Here is a 23,313-nt window from a genome sequence, read left to right as displayed (position 1 = left end):
ATAAAGCGCCACTCTCTTTTTTAAAAAAAGTACCCAATGAAATATAAATACCAGAGTGATAGACATCCATCATTACCCATTTAAAAAGTATGAGGTCAAACTGTTCTTTAGATTTTCCATTTTCTCTTGACTTTGTTTCCATTACTTTCTACCTAGAAGTTTATAGTAATGCAATTTATTTTACACAACACTATTTGAATGTATCCTCCCTCATACTTTTTTCAACAAAAATGCATGCATGTGTTTAAATTAGATCATTTAAAAATTTATTATAGTCATAACTGTTAAGAAAAACTCATGGATTGATTCATCACTATAATCACTAATAATATACAATAAAAACAATATGAATATAATACAAAAAGCATTAAACATTTTTATTGTCTTTTTAAACATATTTTCCTTAATAGAAATAATGAAACTCTTAAGTTATTTTTAGTTAGGGGGTATAGCTAAATGGTAGACTAGCTTATTGGCACGGGTTCAATCCCCAGAACTACAAGGAAAGAAAAAAGATATCCCTTGATAAATATAACTTATTATTAGAAAGATAGAAGGTTCAGCATAAGCATTGAGCAACCTCTTTCATGTAAAAAAAGAGGTAGGAAGGGAAGTTTTGTAAAACTAATGTTATTCAACTCCTTGTACTTCTTTAGAATTATATACTCCAAGTGACAGTTACCTACCATCAACAATTATTTATAATAATCTATAATTGGCAACAATTAGGTCCTCTGTCAATTTTGTAGGAAACAAATAATTGGAAACAACCTGACAGAAATCGTTGTTTTCTTGATGCTAACATTTTGAATTGTCCCTTTGTCACGATGCAGAGTTTTTTTTTTTCCCCCAAGGGGAATATAGGATAGAAAGTCAGGAGAGGTGTGCCTGTTGAAAAATGAGGGGTGCACAGTTGTGAAAGGAAAAATGAAAAAAAGAGATTCCACACATTGTTAGTGCTATTTGAACAGAACAATTTGAGGAAAAACTATGTTCAGAAACTGAAAAACTGAAGTCCTTTGAGAAAGCCTTCCTACATTGCCAGGTACAGACACTTCAGTCTGAAGATATCTGACCTAAGCACTTTAATAACTCATCTGACCTTTCTCCCACTCTCATCATCCATCAGTTCATTCTCCACCCAGCAAATGGAATGACCTTTTAAAACACAAATCAGATGATGTCATGTTAAAACTCTTCAGTGTCATCCACCACTCTTAAAGAACATGAGCTTCTTGCCAAGGCTTATATAAGGTACTGTATACCATACATTGCTCCCCAAAGTAACAGTAGTCTTCCTCAGGAATGTCCAGTTCTTATTACCATCATAATTACCTTATCACCATCATAATTGCTGATCCCTCCCCCACTCTTAATAAGGCAAGATTCTTCTCACCTTTCAGGGATCCTAATAAATGTTCCTTTCTCAGAGGACCTTCTCTGAGTGCTCAATCTAAAGCAGGTTCTAATTCAGTCAATTTACACCAAATTATTGCCTAGTGCAGAAAACTATCCATAAGGGGGTGGTTTCAGGACCCCTGTGAACACCAAAATCTGTGGTTGCTCAAGTCCCTTCTATAATAGGGATATCTGCACATAACCTACTCACATCCTTTTGTGTACTTTAAATATTCTCCACATAATTACAATATCCAAAACCAACATACATGATATATGAATAATTGCCATACTGCATTATTTTGGGAAAACCAAGAAGAGTATACATGTTTGATACACTGTTTTTTTTCAAACCACAGTTGGTCAAATCTACAGATGTGAGGCTCCCAGAGATAAAGGGCAGACTGTAATTATCTAGCAAACCATAGAGAAAACTGTAAGTTCTTGAAGGTCCAAAATTTATATTTAACAGAAAAAAATCTTATGATTTTTAAAGTCAAGAATTTATAATAAACATAAAATTACAAATAATGTAAAAATGGTCATTAAAAGCTGGGTGGTGGTGCACACCTGTAATCCCAACTGCTTGGGAGGCTAAGGCAGGAGGATAGTAGATTTGAGGTCAGTCTGAGCAGCTTATTGAGAGACTGTCTCTAAATTAAATACAAAGAACTAGGGGGGATGTAGCTAAGTGGTAAGAGTTCTTGCCTAGCATTGGTTTCTTGCCTAGTATGAGGCCCAGGGTTAAATCCCCAGGCCTCATTCCCCCAAAGGTCATTTGAAAAAAATGAGTATCACTATTAAAAATTGAGGTTTAAAATAAAAATCAGAACTCATATGTGCAAATGTCAGTTATTTTGAGAGAATATAACTTTAAGATTTCTGGAGAGAGTAAAATTTTCTTTAGGAACAGACATAAACGCAGTTTAATAACAACCAAAAAAAAAGTCTTATTTATAGGCATTTTTAAAAAAAAACTTTAGACAGCAGGTTAAGTTGTAAAATGACCTCATCAAAAAATAAATTTAACCACAAAGAATATCACTGAAAACATTTAAAAATTTTTTTAAGTTTACACAAGCCTTGGTTGAATTAAGGACATTACTCCTTCATTCCTGGCCATTCTGAGACTTATTTAGAATCTGTCCTAATTTTAAGTAAATAGATTCTCACAGTGAACAAAACACAAAACTCACCAAAAGTTGAGCAGAGAAAGGTTTGGGGAAAAGTCCCCATGTGGAAAAGGTTAAAACAAAAGTAAAGGAGTCCTTAGGTTTTCCCCTTAGGTTCTTTACTTAAATCTTTCAATGTGCCATCACTGGCAGGTGGGCACCTTCCTTTATTACACAAACTCTCTAAATTTCTGACATTTGGAATTGTATGCATAATCATGCAAGGCATAATGGTGCCTCATTCAAATACAAACCACATATACAACTGTGATTACAATAAGCTGAAAAACGCTGCAAGGCATTATTCTCACCTTCATGAGGATGCTGGTATAAACAAACCTACTGCATTTCTGTCATATAAAAGCATGACACAATTATGTACAGTACATGATACTTAATAATAAATGACCATGTTACTGGTTTATTTGCTATACTATACTTTTTGTTATTGTTTTAGAGTATACTTCTACTTATTAAAGAATGTTTGCTGTAAAACAACATGCCCAAGTTATGCTAACAGCAGACTCACACAGCCCATGTTTAACCCCGATCTCTTCGCTACATCAAGAGGGCACAGCAAGTGACTGACCTATACCATCTAGGTCTGTGTAAGTACCATCTATGATGCTGGTACGAAGATGAAATTGCCTAATGATGCATTTCTCAGAACATATTCCCTTAGTTAAGCAGTGCATGACTGTATTAGGAATAAAGAAACTGCAAGGAGATTCTCTAAGAATATAGGAAAACCATCAAAAATGCTTCCCTATGGGATTTTTTTTCCTCTTCAAACTTCAGACCGTTCCCTCTTTTTGGTGGGATTTTTTTCCCTGCTCAAACTTCAGATGGTTCTGTCTTTTTTATTACATTATTTTGAGGTACAAGGGATTGAATCCAGGGACTTGTAGGTGCAGGATTAGAACTTTGACACTGAACACCAGCTCCATTCCATTTATTTTATTTATAGACAGGATCTCACTAAATTGTTCAGGCTGACCTCAGACTTGTGATCCTCCTGCCTCAGCCTCCCTGAGTTGCTGAGATTAAAGGTGTGTGGCAATAGGTCTGGGTCTATGTCTTATTTTAATATGAGCCACAGTTCTCATAAAGTTTTACTTCGCACTTTTAGGAATCAATAGATGAACATATACTGTCTCTATTAGAGGGATTCGTTTAATTTTATGAGGCTAAATTTAAGAAACAAATAACTTTATGACCTAAGAAAAAAATTAGAATAACGTCCCTAGTGAAAAAAGTTTCAATCATTTATAGCACTTATAAAACCACCTACAGGTTACAGTGCACACAATTAATACATGTAAGTAAAATTAACAGTGCAGTTAAAAGACAGAAAAGGATAAGAGTAAGAAGAGAAGAGAGGGAGGAGAGAACAGTGGGTGAAGGTTTTAAGGCTTCATTAGAACAAACATAAAAGTAGCTTCTTCATACCTTGAACCACTTAAAGCCCAAATGACTGGTCTCATGCAATATTTCACTCAACAGCTTCAGATAGGCAGTGAGTAGCAGAATGGTGGAAAACAAGATGAACAGGAAAGAGAAGGAAAAAAGCATGCAATTAAAGGCAAATTTTATATAGCCACTTTGGAAGACAGTTTGGCAGTTTCTTACAAAGCTAATTATCTTACCCTATGACCTTACCCTGCAATCCAGAAACCACAATCTTAGATTCTTACCCAAACAAGCTGAAAATTCATGTCCTCACAAACACCTGCATGTGAAGGTTTGCAGCAGGTTTATCCATAATTGTGAAAAGTTGGAACAAATGAGGAAGTCTTCAATAGATGAAGGGATGAACAAACTGGCATGACCATACATTGGAATATAATTCAGAGCAAATGAAATGAGTTATCAAGCCATGAAAAATGGGGAAGAACCTCAAATGCAAAGGCTAAATTAAAGAAGCGAATTTGAAGAGGTTACATACACTGTATGGTTCCCAACCATCAGTAAAGAAAATGGCAAAACTGTGGAGATAATAAAAAGAGGGAGGAAGAATGAAAAAGTGCAGCACAGGAGATATTTAGGGAGTGAAGACACTGTACAATAAAGCAATAGTAGATACATGGCCTTATACATTTGGCAAAACCCATCAAACTGTATATTATAAAGGATGAATCCTCAAGTAAACAATGGACTCATTAATAATACTGTATCAATACTAGTTAATTGATTTTACCATATATATCACACTGAGACAAGATGTTAGTAATAGGGAAAAACTGAGATAGAGAAAGTAGGATGTGAAAATGATTTTCTGTGCAATTTTTCTGCAGATTTTAAAACTGTTCTAAAAATAAAGTCTATTAATTTAAACAAGTTAATAAAACATACTCTTAAAAAAGCATATTATAATCAGCTCACAATATTTTAAAAACAGAAGCAGATGTACAATAATGATAATATCTATTGTGAATTGCCAGAACATCCATACAATCTCTGATGTTTAAGACTTGTCATTAAATACCAAGACCAGAAAATATTTACAGAAAATATGTGTATGTTGGGGGGTGAGAGTTAAAAATAAAGAAAATACAAACAGGGTAAAATCAAAATCCCTCCCACCCTGGAACAATGACTGTGGTCATTCTGCTCTGAAGCCTCTGCTACTCAGATCTATTTGTGTATTAGCAAAGTATTCCAAGACATTTATCCAGGAATAGGGCACTGAAAGATACTTATTCTGCAAAAAGATCAATCTTCCCACACCTATGTTAAGAAATATCAGTTGATCTTTTGTTTTATACTTGGCACTAAAAAACCATATCCTTGCAGCTAACACAGCTATGAAGGGACCCCCCTTGGATACAACTACACTATGTCTGCCTTAAAAGAAACCCTTCTTTAGTACCCAACTACCTTAACTCATTAACACCATTGGTCTGATCAAGGGGGTTCCCCAACTGATCTTGTCACCCTCTAGTTTAACTCTTTTTTTTAACTGTATGATATTTATTATTCTTCCACAAGCAAAGGGCAAGGAAACAATTAATACAAAAATTAAATGTCATCAATCTGTGTGTGAGATAGATTCAAAAACTCAAATCAGTCTCAAAATGGGAACTGAGATTACAATCTTAGTTGTAAAAACTGTTTCTTCAATTCAAACTTTCCATCTTTTTTATTCTTTCCAATAAAAGGTCAGAAGCAAAGGTTCAGGGATCTAAAAGAAGTAAGTAGAAAATATACAAAAGAATTGCCACAAACATTAACAGAATAATTCTTCAAGTCATCTCAAGATTTACACTTGCTAATCTGGGACTCCACAATATCTGTCTCTCACATTTCCTATCAACATTAATTTGTTATAATCTTTTTTAAAAAATATTTTTAGTTGCATATGGACACAATACCTTTATTTGTTTATTTATTTATTTTTATGTGGCACTGAGGATCAAACCCAGTGGCCTCACACATGCTAGGTAAATGTTCTACCACTGAGCCACAACCACAGCTTTTGTTATGATCTTAATTGCTCTTTTGAACATAGCAAAGTACAAAATAAACTATTTGCTATTTGAAATTAAAATGTTTGAGTCAGAAAAATTTGTTTTCTCATTCCATTTAAAAGCCAAATTGTGCCTAGTCTTATAGCAGAGACAAGTTCCATTTCATCTCACCAGATGTATTTGCTTATACTAAGAGATATGAAATGAATCCTAAATTATTGATACAGAGATCTCTGCATTAACATGAGTTAAAGAATTAATATGTATAGCTATCTTTCAATTATTACTTCAGTCTAAATACTTACACTTGATGTGTGTTTTTGAAGATACAAGATGTACAGTTTGCCTCAACTACACTGACTGGGTTTTACCTTGTGTTTAACCAGCAGCATTGCTAGTAACTGTATAAAATTGCAGACCTGTTTCTCAGCATTGGTCCTGGCTGATTCCTCTTGTGCCAGCACCATTTCCCGCTCTGCAGTTATCTGTACACTTTCTCTCAGTGCTTCTTCCAGTTCTTCAATCCTGTCATCCTTCTTACGGAGACTGTCCTGGAAAACGATGGAAGACTAGGTGAAGTAAACTAATCAGTTAACCTAAGGAGAGAGCCCATTTGTCAAGAAAGGGCTATTTGTTCCTTAAATGTTCTTCCCTTTGGAAGCAAATCCAGACCAGAAAGATATTTTCATAGATGAGAGAATTTAAAAAGGGAAGAAAAGGAGCAAAGGAGGTTGAAGAAATTTAATATTAAGAGCAAAGGGTTAAGTGAGTTAAGTAAGATAGATATGATAGACTTGCTTTCTGCAGCAGAGAGAAAACTATTGTGTTAGATAGCACAGGCATTAAGAGCTTGATTATTTAAAAACACAAAAGCTGTTTTGGAACTGCTCTTGAAACTGAACTGAAAGTCAGCTTTGATGAACTCTCTCCTTAGATTGACTATCAAAATATTTCCTTTCTCTGGAAAGTTGGGCCAGATGAAAAAGGCGAAGTAAACAGCAAGATCTTTCCTACTATATTCCTCATATAGACAACTGTTGGCAAATTAATCTTTAAAAATGGAAAAGAAAATGATGTCTTCTAACAATTAAAAAAATGAAAGTTTTTCTCTTCATCTCATATGAGAAAACTGAAAATAACTAGATCTAAGTGAATGATCTGGCTAAGAATGAGCAATTTATTTAGCCAAGGAATTTTTAATAGCCCTGATGTGCTATTGAAGTTCAAAATATAAATGCTGAGGAGGAGAGTATGTATCTATCTAAAGGACACACAAAATCCTACAGGATTTTAAGCTCATATAAGATAGTACAAATCTTAAAATAAGAAGGAAAAATGAAAAAGTTCAAGTAGAATGAAGAACTGGATTCATCAGCTTGCTATAAGCATGTCCTCTTTAAACTCTTATAAGCCCAGATAATAATAAAGTGCTGACTTCTATAAAAATATGACACAAAAGAACAAGGATTGACTCAATATTCACAGAAAAAAAAAAAAAAAAAAAAACCAACGAAATGAAGCCTTAGTCTCTCACCATACCAAACAATTAAATCAAAATGGATTCAAGACTTAAATATAAGACCAAAAACTTTGAAACTACTAGAAAGAAACTGGAAAACCGTCATGACATTGGGCTGGGCAAAGTTTTTTTGAGGTTTTTTTTTTTTTTTTTTTTTTTTAAATAAACCTCAACAGTTCAGGCAACAAAGGCAAAAACAAACAAATAGGATTGTATCAAACTGAAAAGCTTCTATGCAAAACAGCAATCAAGAGTGACAAAATAACTTACAGAATGAGGAAATATTTGCAAACTATATATCTGACAAAGGGTTAATATCTAAAAATATATAAGGAGGTCAACTTCATAGCAAGAACACAAATGACCCAATTAAAAAATGGGCAAAAGACCTGCGTAGGCATTTCTTAAAACAGATGAATGGTCAACAAGTATGTGGAGTGCTGGTGATACAGCCTACCATGTAGAGTACCTGCCTCGCATGCTCGAGGTCCGGGTTCGAGTTCCCAGCACCTGTGGGATTGCGGAAACAAGTACATGGAAAAAAATAAAAATAAAAATAAATAACTGTTCAACATCACCAATCATTTGGAAAATGCAAATTAAAATCAAAATGAGATACCTTCTCACCACCGTTAAACTGAGTACTATAACAAAGACAAAAATAACAAAAGTTCACAAGGATGTAGCAAAAGAGCTATTCTCACACACTGTTGGTAGAGACATAAATTATTTAGCCATTACGTAAAACAGTATTGAAGTTCCTCCAAAAATTAAAATAGATATACCATATGATTTAGCAATTCCACCACTGTGTATATAAATAAAGGAAAGGAAATCAGTATGTTGAAGAGACATCTGCACTATCACTTTTATTGCAGCATTATTTGTAATAGCCAAAATACTGAATCAACCTAAGAGTATGTCAACAGAGGATGAGATAAAGAAAACATGCTATATTGTCACAATGGGAATACTACTGAGCCATAAAAAGAAGGGAAATGACAAAATCTGTCATTTGTAACAACATATAGAATCCAGAAAGTTGAATACATAGGAGTACAGAATAGTATGGTGGTTAGCAGAGGCTGGGGAGAATTGGGGTAAGGAAAATGGGAAGAGGATATTTAATAGGTACATGGGTACAACTGGACAAGAGAAATAGTGTTCTATAGCACTGTAGGGTAACTATGGTTAACAACAGTGTATTTCAAAACAGCTAGTAAAGAGGATTTTGAATATGCACAATACCAAGAAATGATAAATATTTGAAGTCATGGATACAACATTTTCCCTGATATGATCATTGTACACTGTGTACTGGGAGTAATAAGATGAAGATAGCAGACACCCCTTTATCTTCACTGACAAAGTCAACACTTACTTATCTAGTGAGCAAAAATTGGCTCCAATTTCAGTTTGGAATCTTAATATGTATCTGGCAGGTAAACCAAGGAAGTTTCTAACTACACCTTGAATCTCTTATTTAATTTAATAAAATATTGAGTCAATGCCAAAAATTAATAGGAAAATCTTTCAATTGTACAAATACTGCATACCAAACACACTGTTAGGTCAAATATATGATCATTCTTTCAAGTTCTCACTCATTCTAGAAGATTAAATATACCTTTCTGTACTTAAATTATAATACATATACTCTCTTAGTCTTTAAAAAACTTAAAATCCTAAAGAAAAGATCTTAAGTTCTGGAAAGCCCAAATAATTACCTACAAAGGATTAAAAAAATCAGAAGACATTGGAGTTTTTGTGGCAACATAAAAATTTAAAAGACAATTGGGTAACGCTTTCAAACCTGTGAGGCAAAGTAATCACTTCCAATTTAGAATTTTGTTTCCAAAGTATTGATCTAATATGATGGTAGAATGCAAACTCTAATAAAAGGCACCTCAATCACAGACTCACTCAAGAAACTGCCGGCGTGTACTCGACCAACGTGAAGAAATAAACCTAGAAAAAGGAACACATGGGAATCCTGAAAAAAAGGGGATCCATCACAAGTGAGCAGTGAAGAGAACCTTGAGGTAACAGACATCTAGAGAATAAAGTATAAACTGGAACAAAGGATGGAAATTCAAGACATTTTCCAGAAAAGAGAGTAGATGTATAGATTACCTGAGGATAATTAAAAAGTACACTATAGTTTATAACAGCAGTAACACTGGGAGGAATTCCATTGTTTTAGCAAGAAAACTGGGAATCAACTGGTGATGTGTGTATAAACAACTAACTAATCAAACAAAAAGCCAAGACAGGAAAAAGTGAAGCCAAAATCTAAAGTATGCCAGGAAAAATTAAAATGCAACTCATATGTACTAAGTGCCTCCAGCATAATAATGTAAATTTGGAGATAAGAATATTGGAAGGATGGAAAGTGGTAGGATATGTGTAGCAGTTTATATAAAAATGCTAATTCGACATCATCCACAATAAGAAGTCAGTAGACAATACCAAAATGAGAACAATAATAAATCAACAATTTAAGAATGTAATCTAGAAAAGCAGAAAAAACAAAAGTGGTGAAAGAGCTTGTCTCAGAGAAACAGAAATCAGAGTTAAACAAAAATGAGAGAGATATTGTTACAAGCCATGAAGTATATTTCTACTTTGTTAAAAATATATACAGTTCTGATTTTTAAAAATCAAAAGCAAACTGAAGAATACATTAAAAGAATAACATGCACCACAAATAAATTAATAGGGACATGAAGAAATTCTAGAAATAGTTACAAATGTAATTATTTCAGGTACTGATAATTCTAAACATGTGGGTTAAGTATTTACTATGAAAAGAGAAAAGTACCTGTGTAAATACATCTCCAGTCAGTGCTAATGGGCAAAAGAAAGTTGAAGAGTCAAAACATGTATGAATTATGAGTCATCATGCTTTTAAGTTTCTTACTCAAAAGTCCTATGTGTTTTTTCACAGCAATAATTTGCAGAAGTGGGATAAAATTATGTTGAGAAACTCCTTCCATGTCTTTGGTAAGTATGGATACTCCAAATGAGATTTTTTTTAAAAATGGAACAATACAGTGCAATAAGTTCAACTATCATTCTGAAGATTCTAAAGATACTTAAAACTTAAATATCCCAATAACAGATATTTAAGATATAGCACAAAACCAACAGGTTTTAATTTTTTTTTTACCATCTCTTTTTCTGTGTAAATACTGTTTTTCTTTCATACTTACAAAACTACCAATGAGTAGATTTTGATGATAAGAGTTTGACACAAAACTCTAGTGACAAAATTACTCCTCTCCACTAAACTTGATGGTGTATTCTGGTTTGAAGGATCTGTCCATCACCTAAACTGATATTTGTCGCCCACAACCTTCAATTTAGGAGCCAGTAAGAAGGTGACTGGTAAAAGCTTGCACTTTAGAAAGTGTAAAACACCACAAACCTTTGCTCTCAAATTCATACTAAAGGAACTAAAAGTAATGTGCTGAACCCCTGGAAAGTACTGCTTGGTAACTCAATTAGAATAATTATATCAGGTACAGTCTAATGCCCCCACTATGTGTTTTATAATCATTTTAGCAAGAAAACTGGGAATCAACTGGTGATGTGTGTATAAACAACTAACTTATCAAACAAAAAGCCAAGACAGGAAAAAGTGAAGCCAAAAACTAAAGTATGCCAGGAAAAATTAAAATGCAAGTCATATGTACTATGTGCCTCCAGCAAAATAATGTAAACTTGGAGATAAGAATATTAGAAGGATGGAAAGTGGTAAGATATGTGTAGTAGTTTATATAAAAATGCTAATTCGACATCATGCACAATAAGAAGTCAGTAGATAATACCAAAATGAGAATAATAAATCAACAGTTTAAGAGTTTGACACAAAACTCTAGTGACAAAATTACTCCTCTTCACTAAACTTGATGGTATATTCTGGTTTGAAGGAAAAGAAAAACCTTTTTTTTTAATCTTTATTCTTTTTTTAAATTTATTTTTATTGTAAACAAATGGGATACATGTTCTTTCTGTTTGTACATGGAGTAACAGCATACCATTTGCATATTCATACATTTACATAGAGTAATGATGTTTGATTCATTCCGTTATTTTTTCCTCCCCCCCCACCCCTACCACCTCTCTTCTCCCTCTATACAGTCCCTCCTTCCTCCATTCTTGCCCCCCTCCCACCCCCCATTATGTGTCATCATCTGCTTATCAGTGAGATCATTCGTCTTTTGGATTTTTGAGATTGGCTTATCTCACTTAACATGATATTCTCCAATTTCATCCATTTGCCTGCAAATGCCATAATTTTATCATTCTTTATAGTTGAGTAATATTCCATGGTATATATATACCACAGTTTCTTTATCCATTCATCAATTGAAGGACATCTAGGTTGGTTCCATAGTCTGGCTATTGTGAATTGAGCAACTATGAACACTGATGTGCCTGTATCTCTGTAGTTTGCTGATTTTAAGACCTTTGGGTATAGGCTGAGGAGTGGGATAGCTGGGTTAAATGGTGGGTCCATTCCAAGTTTTCTAAGGAATCTCCACAATGCTTTCCAGAGTGGCTGCACTAATTTGCAGCCCCACCAGCAATGTATGAGTGTACCTTTCTCCCCACATCCTCGCCAACACCTGTTGATGCTTGTATTCTTGATAATCACCATTCTAATTGGGGTGAGATGGAATCTTAGGGTAGTTTTGATTTGCATTTCTCTTATTACTAAAGATGGTGAACATTTTTTCATATATCTGTTGATTGCTTGTAGATCTTCTGTGAAGTGTCTGTTCATATCCTTCGCCCATTTGTTGATTGGGTTATTTGTATTCTTGGTGTAGAGTTTTTTGAGTTCTTTATAGATTCTGGAAATTAGCACTCTATCTGAAATATGAGGGACAAAGATTTTCTCCCACTCTGTAGGCTCTCTCTTCATATTGCTGATAGTTTCCTTTGCTGAGAGAAAGCTATTTAGTTTGAATCTATTCCAGTTCTTGATTCTTGCTTTTATTTCTTGGGCTATGGGAGTCCTGTTAAGGAAGTCTGATCCTAAGCCAACAAGTTGAAGATTTGGACCTACTTTTTCTTCTATAAGATGCAAGGTCTCTGGTCTGATTTCAAGGTCCTTGATCCATTTTGAGTTGAGTTTTGTGCAGGGTGAGAGATAGGGGTTTAGTTTCATTCTGTTGCATATGGATTTCCAGTTTTCCCAGCACCATTTGTTGAAGAGGCTATCTATCTTTTCTCCACTGCATATTTTTGGCACCTTTGTCTAGTATGAGAAAATTGTATTTATTTGGGTTTGTGTCCGTGTCCTCTATTCTGTACCATTGATCTACCTGTCTATTTTGGTGCCAATACCATGCTGTTTTTGTTAATATTGCTTTGTTGTATAGTTAAAGTACTGGTATTGCGATACCCCCTGTTTCATTCTTCCTGCTAAGGATTGCTTTCGCTATTCTGGGTTTCTTATTCTTCCAGATGAATTTCATGATTGCTTGCTCTATTTCTGTGAGGTACGTCATTGGGATTTTAATTGGAATTGCATTGAATCTGTATAGCACTTTTGGTAGTATGGCCATTTTGACAATATTAATTCTGCCTATCCAAGAACATGGGAGAACTTTCCATCTTCTAAGGTCTTCCTTAATTTCTTTCTTCAATGTTTTGTAGTTTTCATTGCAGAGATCTTTTACCTCTTTGGTTAGATTGATGCCCAAGTATTTTATTTTTTTTGAGGCTATTGCAAATCGAGTTGTTTTCCTCATTTTCCTTTCAGCTGTTTCGTCACTTGCGTATAAAAATGCTTTAGATTTATGCATGTTGATTTGATAGCCTGCTATTTTGCTGAATTCATTGATGAGGTCTAGAGTCTAGAAGTTTTCTGGAGGAGGTTTTTGGATCCTCTAAATATAGAATCATGTAATCTGCAAATAGTGACAGTGTAAGTTTCTCTTTTCCTATTCGTATCCCTTTAATTTCTTTAGTCTGCCTAATTGCTCTGGCTAGAGTTTCAAGGACAATGCTGAATAGAAGTGGTGAAAGAGCACATCCCTGTATTGTTCCCGTTTTTAAAGGGAATGGTTTCAGTTTTTCTCCATTAAGAATGATGTTGGCCATGGGCTTAGCATAAATAGCCTTTACAATGTTCAGGTATGTTCCTACTATCCCTATTTTTTCTAGTGTTTTGAGCATGAAGGGGTGTTGTATTTTGCCAAACCCTTTTTCTGAGTCAATTGAAATAACCATATAATTCTTATCCTTAAGTCGATTGACATGATGGATTACGTTTATTGATTTACAAATGTTGAATCATCCTTGCATTTCAGGAATGAACCCCACTTGATCGTGGTGCACAATTTTCTTAATGTGTTTTAGGATACAGTTTGCCAATATTTTGTTAAGGATCTTTGCATCTATATTCATCAAGGATAACTGGTCTATAATTTTCTTTCCTTGATGTGTCTTTTCCTGGTTTGGGTATGAGTGTGATATAGCTTCATAGAATGAGTTCAGTAGGGTACACTCCTTTTCTATTTCCTGGAATACTTTGAGAAGTATTGGAATGACTTCTTCTTTGAAGGTCTTGTAGAACTCGGCTGAGAATCCGTCTGGTCCTGGGTTTATCTTGGATGGTACATTTTTAATGGCTTCTTCTATTTCATTGCTGGATATTGATCTGTTTGAATCGTGTATGTCCTCCTGGTTCAGTTTGGGAGGACCATATGTCTCTAGAAATTTTTCAATGTCTTCGGTAGTTTCTATTTTGTTGGAATACAGATTTTCAAAGTAGCTTCTCATTATGTTCTGTATCTCAGTGGTGTCTGTTGTGATATTTCCTTTTGCATCATGTATTTTAGTAATTTGAGTTTTCTCTCTCCTTCTCTTTGTTAGTGTGGCTAAGGGTTTGTCTATTTTGTTTACTTTCTCAAAGAACCAACTTTTTGTTTTGTCAATTTTTTGAAGTTTCTTTTGTTTCAATTTCATTGATTTCAGCTCTGATTTTAATTATTTCCTGTCTTCTACTACTTTTGCTGTTATTCTGTTCTTTTTCTAGGGCTTTGAGCTGTAATGTTAGGTCATTTAGTTGCTGACTTTTCATTCTTTTCTGGAATGCGCTCCATGCAATGAATTTTCCTCTTAGTACCTCTTTCATAGTGTCCCAGAGATTTTGATATGTTGGTATCATTGTTCTCATTGACCTCTAAGAATTTTTTAATCTCCTCCCTGATGTTTTTTGTTATCCATGTTTCATTCAATAGCATATTATTTAGTCTCCAAGTGTTGGAGTAATTTCCCTTTTTTATTTTGTCATTGATTTCTACTCTCAGTCCATTATGATCTGATAGAACACAAGGCAGTATCTCTATTTTTTTGCATTTCCTAAGGGCTGCTTTGTGGCATAACATATGGTCTATTTTCGAGAAGGTTCCATGTGCTGCTGAGAAGAAAGTGTATCCGCTCGTTGATGGATGGAATGTTCTATATATGTCTATTAAGTCTAGGTTATTGATTGTGTTATTGAGATCTACAGTTTCTTTGGTTGGATTTTGTTTGGAAGATCTATCTAGTGGTGACAGCAGTGTGTTAAAGTCGCCCAGAATTATTGTGTTGTGGTCTATGTGATTCTTGAAATTGAGAAGGATTTGTTTGATGTACAGGGATGCACCATTGTTTGGGGCATAAATATTTACTATTGTTATGTCTTCCTGATTTATGGTTCCCTTAAGCAGTATGAAATGTCCTCCTTTATCCCTTATGACTAACTTTGGCTTGAAGTCCACTTTATCTGATATAAGGATGGAAACCCCCGCTTTTTTACTGAGTCCATGTGCGTGGTAGGTTTTTTCCCATCCTTTCACCTTTAGTTTATGGATGTCTTTTTCTATGAGATGAGTCTCTTGCAAGCAGCATATTGTTGGTTCTTTCTTTTTAATCCATTCTGCCAGTTTATGTCTTTTGATTGATGAGTATAGGCCATTAACGTTCAGGATTATTGGTATTATCATTCATTGCCTGCATTCGCTCTCTTATCTCATCCTTTCCTTCGTGAATCATCTTAATCATGTATAATCTGAAGTCCTTTTCTGACATTTCTTCTAACATACTGTCATTGGATTCTATTACTATAGAATCTAGATTTGTTTGGATCATTTTCTTCCGTTGTTTTTTCATTTTGTTCATGTATCTTCCCCTCTAGTGCTGCAGATCTGGGGTATTGCAGATTTCCCCCTATAGGCTTATAGTGGCCCTATAGGTTTCCAAAACCCTTTCTTTAAGGGGAGATCAATATTAGCAGTGCCCAAATCAGACACTATGCAATCCTAGACCAAATAGCCCCTATGGGGACAATAACAAAATTGTCATAATAAACAAGGTGAGTTCAAATATTATCTTCGGTAAAACAAACAGGTTTGCAATAAGGTCTGCAGTTTCTAATGGAGGATAGAGGATGCAGAGGGATGTAGAATGTGGCTGTTAATGGGATAAGAATAGAATATACAGAAGTTCTAGAAAATAGAAAGGGTGAGAGTGTAATCAAAAGAAATCGGATGTTAGCATGCAAAAAAGGGAGAAAGAGACTCTGAGGGAACAGGTAAACAAAAGGAAAAGAAAGCAAGAAAAGTAAAGAAATAAAAATGTAAATTTTTTTAAAAAGGAGAAAAAAGAAAATCTATTGTATAACAGTCATATACTAACGAAACCTCCCAGTGTTCAGTAGCCTGATGCATGAGAGGTACCTGACAATGAGCTTCAAGCCTCCAGCAGGCGTCTCAAGATGTGATTTGCCCCACCCAAAGATCTCAGCAACGGCTTCCAGGATTATCCAAGATGGCTGCTCTGGCTTCGAAATGTTTTGGGAAATGCGGAGGGGCAGCTCAGGGGTGGACATGGTCAGGTGGAGGTCCTGGAGGCGGGATGCAGTTGGTCCAACAGGGGTCCTGGAGGTCCAGTGTGTTTGGTGTGGTTGTGGGATCCTGGAGGCCGAGTACAATCAGTCGGTCTGGGGTACCGGTGATAGGGCGCAGTCAGTTGGTCTGGGGGTCCTGGCGGCAGGGAGCAGCCAGTCGATGTGAGGGCCCCAGAGGCAGGGAGTGATCGGTTGGGATGAGGGATCCTGGAGACGGGGCTCAGTCAGTCCGGCCAGGGGTCCTAAGGGGCATTGCTGTTGTCTCAAAATGGCGGCAGCCACGTGTAATCAAACCTGCAGGTACTATAACAGTGAACTTCCAGGCAGCAGCAGACAGCTGGTGCTCCATTGGCGGTTGGTGATCAGTTTGCTGACTGTTGTCGGAGGATCCGGAGGTGAACCTCGAGCGTTGGGTGATGGATAGGAGTAAGGCAGGCGTTAGACAGGTGAGAGGCAGGCAAATGGTGGATGATAGACGCCTGATAGTGAGCAATCTGCTGATATCTTTATTCTTGATAAAACTTTATTTTATCTTTCAAAGAGTCCACATCCCTGTCTTTATCATAAACCCTGAGGTAGTCATGCTATTTTAAGGGTAAAAAGCCAGAGAAATCTATATGTAACCTTTGATAGCCCTATTTCCCTTCCATCCCTAAAACATTTCTCAGGTTTTAAATATATGAAGCATCTGGAAATTAGGCAGTTGATCCACTGGAACTAAATACAGATAGAAATTAAAGCTAAAAAGGATAAAGTTAAGGTAAAACATGCCACACTTAAGTTTGAGAAAATCATTCTGTTGTTTTTATATATTCTTAATGCTACAGTTTACAATAAAGTCTTCTTAACCTCTTCAGTTTTATATATTTTGGGCTATCCCTTATCTTAAATGTTTGGCACTGCAAGTGTTTTGGATTTGAGATTCTTTTTTCAGATTTTGGAATATGTGAATATACATACATTAGATATCCTGGAGATGGAACCCAAATCTAAATGTGAAATTCATTTATGCTTCACATATACCTTAAAGACACAAACTGAAGGCAACTTTGTACAATATTTTTAGTGTGTCTATCTTTGACTGTGACCTGTTACATGAGGGCAGGTGTAAAATTTTTGACTTGTGTCACATCTGCCCTAAAAAAGTTTCAGATTTTTGAGCATTTCAGATTTTTAATTTTCAGATTAGGAATGTTCACTCTGTATTTGTATTGTCCAATGCTGTAGTCACTACAAACCTAGGGCTACTGAGCACTTAAAATATTGGTAGTCCACTATCAGTAATGTGAAGAGAGAGCCTACAGAGTGGGGGAATTCTTTGCACTCATACTTCAGATAGAGCACTAATTTCCAGAATATATCAAGAACTCAAAAAACTCTATTGTAAACAAATGGGATACATGTTGCTTCTCTGTTTGTCCATGGAGTAAAGGCATATCATTTGTGTAATCATAAATTTACATAGGGTAATGTTGTTTGATTCATTCTGTTATTTTTTCCCTTCCCCCCACCCCTCCCTCCACTCCTTTCACTCTATACAGTTCTTCCTTCCTCCATTCTTGTCCCCTCCCTAACCCTAACCCTAACACTAACCCCTCCCACCCTCCATTATGTGTCCTCATCTGCTTAGCGAGATCATTCGTCCTTTGGTTTTTTGAGATTGGCTTATCTCACTTAACGTGATATTCTCCAATTTCACCATTTGCCTGTAAATGCCATAATTTTATCATTCTTTGTGGCTGAGTAATATTCCATGGTATATATATACCACAGTTTCTTTATCCATTCATCAACTGAAGGGCATCTAGGTTGGTTCCACAGTCTGGCTTTGTGAATTGAGCAGCTATGAACATTGATGTGGCTGTATCTCTGTAGTACGTTGATTTTAAGTCCTTTGGGTATAGGCCGAGGAGTGGAATAGCTGGGTCATATGGTGGTTCCATTCCAAGCTTTCTGAGGAATCTCCATACTGCTTTCCAGAGTGGCTGCACTAATTTGCAACCCCATCAGCAATGTATGAGTGTACCTTTTTCCCCACATCCTCGCCAACACCTGTTGTTGCTTGTGTTCTTGATAATCGCCATTCTAATTGAGGTGAGATGGAATCTTAGTGTAGTTTTGATTTGCATTTATCTTATTACTAGAGAAGGTGAACATTTTTTCATATATCTGTTGATTGCTTGTACATCTTCTTCTGTGAAGTGTCTATTCATTTCCTTAGCCCATTTGTTGATTAGATTATTTGTATTCTTGGTGTAGAGTTTTTTGAGTTCTTTATAGATTCTGGAAATTAGCACTCTATCTGAAGTATGTGTGGCAAAGATATTCTCCCACTCTGTAGGCTCTCTCTTCACATTACTGATAGTTTTCTTTGCTGAGAGAAAGCTTTTTAGTTTGAATCTATCCCAGTGGTTGATTCTTGCTTTTATTTCTAGTGCTATGTGAGTCCTGTTGAGGAAGTCTGATCCTAAGCCAACAAGTTGAAGATTTGGACCTACTTTTTCTTCTATAAGATGCAGGGTCTCTGGTCTTATTTCAAGGTCCTTGATCCATTTTGAGTTGAGTTTTGTGCAGGGTGAGAGATAGGGGTTTAGTTTCATTTTGCTACATATGGATTTCCAGTTTTCCCAGCACCATTTGTTGAAGAGGCTATCTTTTCTCCATTGCATATTTTGACACCTTTGTCTAGTATGAGAAAATTGTATTTATTTGGGTTTGTGTCTGTGTCCTCTATTCTGGTCCATTGATCGACCTGTCTATTTTGGTACCAATACCATGCCGTCTTTGTTACTATTGCTTTGGAGTTGAAGATCTGGTATTGTGATACCCCTGCTTTGCTCTTTATGCTAACAATTGCTTTAGCTATTCTGGGTTTCTTATTCTTCCAGATGAATTTCATGATTGCTTTCTCTATTTCTGTAAGTTACACCATTGGGATTTTAATTTGAATTGCATTGAATCTGTATAGCACTTTTGGTAGTATGGCCATTTTGATAATATTAGTTCTGCCTATCCAAGAACATGGGAGATCTTTCCATCTTCTAAGATTTTCTTTAATTTCTTTCTTAAGTGTTCTGTAGTTCTCATTGTAGAGGTCTTTCACCTTTCTTGTGAGGTTGATTCCCAAGTATTTGCCTTTTTTTTAGGCTACTGTGAGTGGGGTAGTTTTCCTAATTTCTCTTTCTGAAGATTCATCACTTATGTATAAAAATGCATTGGATTTATGAGCATTGATATTGTAACACTGCTAATTTACGGAATTCACTTATGAGTTCTAAAAGTTTTCTGGTGGAATTTCCAGGTTCCTCTAAATATATAATGATGTCATCAGCGAACAGGGATAGTCTGAGTTCTTCTTTTCCTATTTGTATCCCTTTAATTTCTTTGGTTTGTCTAATTGCTCTGGCTAGAGTTTCGAGGAAAATGGTGAATAGAAGTGGTGAAAGAGGGCATCCCTGCCTTCTTCCAGTTTTTAAGGGGAATGCTTTCAGTTTTTCACCATTTAGAATTATATTGGCCATGGGCTTAGCATAGATGGCCTTTACAATGTTAAGGAATGTTCCCACTACCCCAATTTTCTCTAGTGTTTTGAGCATGAAGGGATGCTGTGTTTTATCGAATGCTTTTTCTGCATCTATTGAAATAATCGTGATTCTTAACTTTAAGTCTGCTGATATGGTAAATGACATTTATTGATTTCCGGATGTTGAACCAACCTTGCATCCCTGGGATAAAACCCACTTGATTGTGGTACACTATCTTTTTAATATGTTTTTGTATGCGATTTGCTAAAATTTTGTTGAGAATTTTTGCGTCGATATTCATTAAGGCTATTGGTCTGAAATTTTCTTTCCTCGATATGTCTCTGTCTGGTTTAGGTATCAGGGTGATATTGGCTTCACAGCAAGGATTTGGGAGGGTTCCCTCCTCTTCTATTTCATGGAATACTTTGAGGACTATTGGAATGAGCTGTTCTTTAAAGGTTTTGTAGAACTCGGCTGAGAACCCATCTGGTCCCGGACTTTTCTTTGTTGATAGGCTTTTGATGACCTCTTCTATTTCATTGCTTGAAATTCATTTATTTAAGTTGTGCATGTCCTCCTCGTTCAGTTTAGCTAATTCATATGTCTCTAGAAACTTGTTGATGTCTTCGAGGTTTTCTGTTTTGTTGGAGTATAGATTTTCAAAATAGCTTCTAATTATGTTTCTCATTGTTAGTGTGGCTAAGGGTTTATCTATTTTGTGTATTTTTTCAAGGAGCCAACTCTATTTTGTTAATTTTTCCGATTGTTTCTTTTATTTCAATTTCATTGATTTTGGCTCTGATTTTAACTCTTTCCTGTCTTCTACTACTTTTGGTGTTGGTCTGCTCTTCTTTTTCTAGGGCTTTGAGCTATAGTGTTAAGTTGTTTGTCGATTTTTTCTTCTTTTGTTGAATGCACTCCATGAAATAAATCTTCCTCTAAGTACTGCTTTCATAGTGTCCCAGAGATTTTGATATGATGTGTATTTGTTCTCGTTTACTTCTAAGAATTATTTTATTTCCCTCCTGATGTCTTCTGTTATCCATTCATCATATAATAGTGTATTATTTAATCTCCAGGTATTGAAGAAGTTTCTGTTTTTTATTCTGTCATTATTTCTAATTGCAATCCATTATGATCTGACAGAACACGAGGTAGTATCTCTATCTACTTGTATTTGCTAACAGTAGCTTTGTGGCATAAAATATGGTCTATTTTAGAGAAGGATCCATGTGCTGCTGAGAAGAACGTTTATTCGTTGTTTGTTGGATGGTATATTCTATATAAGTTGGTTAAGTCTAAATTATTGATTGTATTATTGAGATCTATGGTTTCTTTATTCAATTTTTGTTTGGAAGATCTATCCAGTGGTGAGAGAGGTGTGTTAAAATCACCTAGTATGATTGTGTTGCGGTCTATTCGATTTCTGGCATTGAGAAGGATTTGTTTGACGTACATAGATGAGCCAATGTTCGGGGCATAGGTATTTATGATTGTTATGTCTTGCTGATTTATGCAAGTATGTAATGCCCTTCTTTATCCCTTCTGACTAGTTTTGGCTTGAAGTCCACATTATCTGAAATGAGGATGGATACTCCAGCTTTTTTGCTGTGTCCGTGTGCATGGTATGTTTTTTCCCAGCCTTTCACCTTTAGTCTATGGGTATCTCTTTCTATGAGATGAGACTCTTGCAGGCAGCATATTGTTGGATTTTTCTTTTTAATCCAATCTGCCAGTCTATGTCTTTTGATTGATGAGTTCAGGCCATTAACATTCAGGGTTATTATTGTGATATGATTTGTATTCCCAGTCATTTGACTCCTTTTTGTTTTTTGACATGATTTGGTTTCTCCGTTATTTGGCTATTCCTTTAGGCTAGTTCCTCCCGTTGTTGATTTGCATTGTTGTTTTTCATCTCTTCCTCATGGAATATTTCGCTGAGATTGTTCTGTAATGCTGGCTTTCTTTTTGTAAATTCCTTTAGCTTGTGTTTATCATGGAAGGATCTTATTTTGTCGTCAAATCTGAAAGTAAGTTTTTCTGGTTATAAGATTCTTGGTTGGCATCTGTTTTCTTTCAGGGCTTGGTCAATGTTGTTCTGGGCCCTTCTAGCTTTTAGGGTCTGGATTAAAAAATCTGCTGATATCCTTATTGGTTTCCCCCTGAATGTAATTTGATTCTTTTCTCTCGCAGCCTTTTAAAATTCTGTCTTCATTTTGTATGTTAGATATTTTCATTATAATGTGCCTTGGTGTGGGTCAGTTGTAACTTTGTATATTTGGAGTCCTATAAGCCTCTTGTACTTGGTTTTCCATTTCATTCTTCAGATTTGGGAAATTTTCTGATATTATTTCATTGAATAGATTGTTCATTCCTTTGGTTTGTTTCTCTAAGCCTTCCTCAATCCCAATAATTCTTAAATTTGGCCTTTTCATGATATCCCATAATTCTTGGAGATTCTGTTCATGATTTCTTAACATCCTCTCTGTTTGTTCAACTTTGTTTTCAAGATTAAATATTTTTTCTTCAATATCTGAGGTTCTGTCTTCCAGGTGTTCTATCCTATTGGTTATGCTTTCTATGGAGTTTTTAACTTGGTTCATTGTTTCCTTCATTTCAAGGATTTCTGTTTTTTTGTTTTGTTTTTTTTTCAGTATCTTTAACTCTTTATTGAAATGATCTTTTGTTTCCTGTATTTGCTCTTTTAACTGTTGATTGGTGTGATCTTTTAATGACTACGTTTGCTCTTTCATCTCTTCCTTTGCTTCCCTGATTGTTTTAATTATGTACATTCTGAACTCCCTTTCTGACAGTTCTTCTGCTGTGCAGTCATTGGGTTTTATTGTTATAGTATCTAGGTTTGTTTGGGACATTTTCTTCCCTTGTTTTCTCATATTGGTCAGATGTCAGTGGCTCTCTGAGATATTGCAGATTTCCTCTATTGGCTTATAGTGTCCCCGTAGATTTCCAGTGTATCACCTCCCAGCCTTCAGTAGCCTGAAGTCTTGGAGGAACTTGATAATGCAGTGCTTCTGAAGAAAGCTGCCCCTAGCCTGCTACTGGGTGCAGGACTGGGGGCTGGTTCTGCGTGGAAATCCTTTCACTGGGCGGGCCTGCTCCTAGAAGCTGGCTTGGATCATGCTGGCTGCCGGAGGGAGCCGGGCTCCTTGGGAAAGCCTCTGGCTGCCCTGCTCTGGTCCGAGAAGCTGCCTGTGGGCCAGGGCCTTCTGCTGGGTCTGGGGCTTGGGGTTCACTCTGTGCAGAAAAGCTCTCACTGGGCGGGCCTGCTCCTAGAAGCTGGCTGTGGACCAGGCCTGCCTTGGGAAGG

The 23,313-nt window shown here is 35.8% G+C and overlaps 1 protein-coding gene across 15 annotated transcripts in view; it reads right to left on the bottom strand.

Annotated features, from left to right (window-relative positions):
* ERC1 (ELKS/RAB6-interacting/CAST family member 1) overlaps nucleotides 1-23,313 on the bottom strand; it is a 633,143-nt gene that overhangs the window by 334,933 nt on the left and 274,897 nt on the right. For 11 of the 15 annotated variants that reach the window (XM_079140313.1, XM_079140314.1, XM_079140309.1 and 8 more), the window contains one exon: nucleotides 6,457-6,588. The exons of the other annotated variants lie outside the window; for them this stretch is intronic. In XM_079140313.1, coding sequence (XP_078996439.1) covers nucleotides 6,457-6,588 — 132 coding nt within the window. The remainder of the gene's footprint in view (nucleotides 1-6,456; nucleotides 6,589-23,313) is intronic. 15 annotated transcript variants of the gene reach the window in all.

The sequence above is a fragment of the Sciurus vulgaris genome, assembly GCF_902686455.1.
Source record: "Sciurus vulgaris genome assembly, chromosome: 5".
Taxonomy (NCBI): Eukaryota; Metazoa; Chordata; class Mammalia; order Rodentia; family Sciuridae; genus Sciurus; species Sciurus vulgaris.
This window is presented reverse-complemented; position numbering and strand designations above follow the sequence as displayed.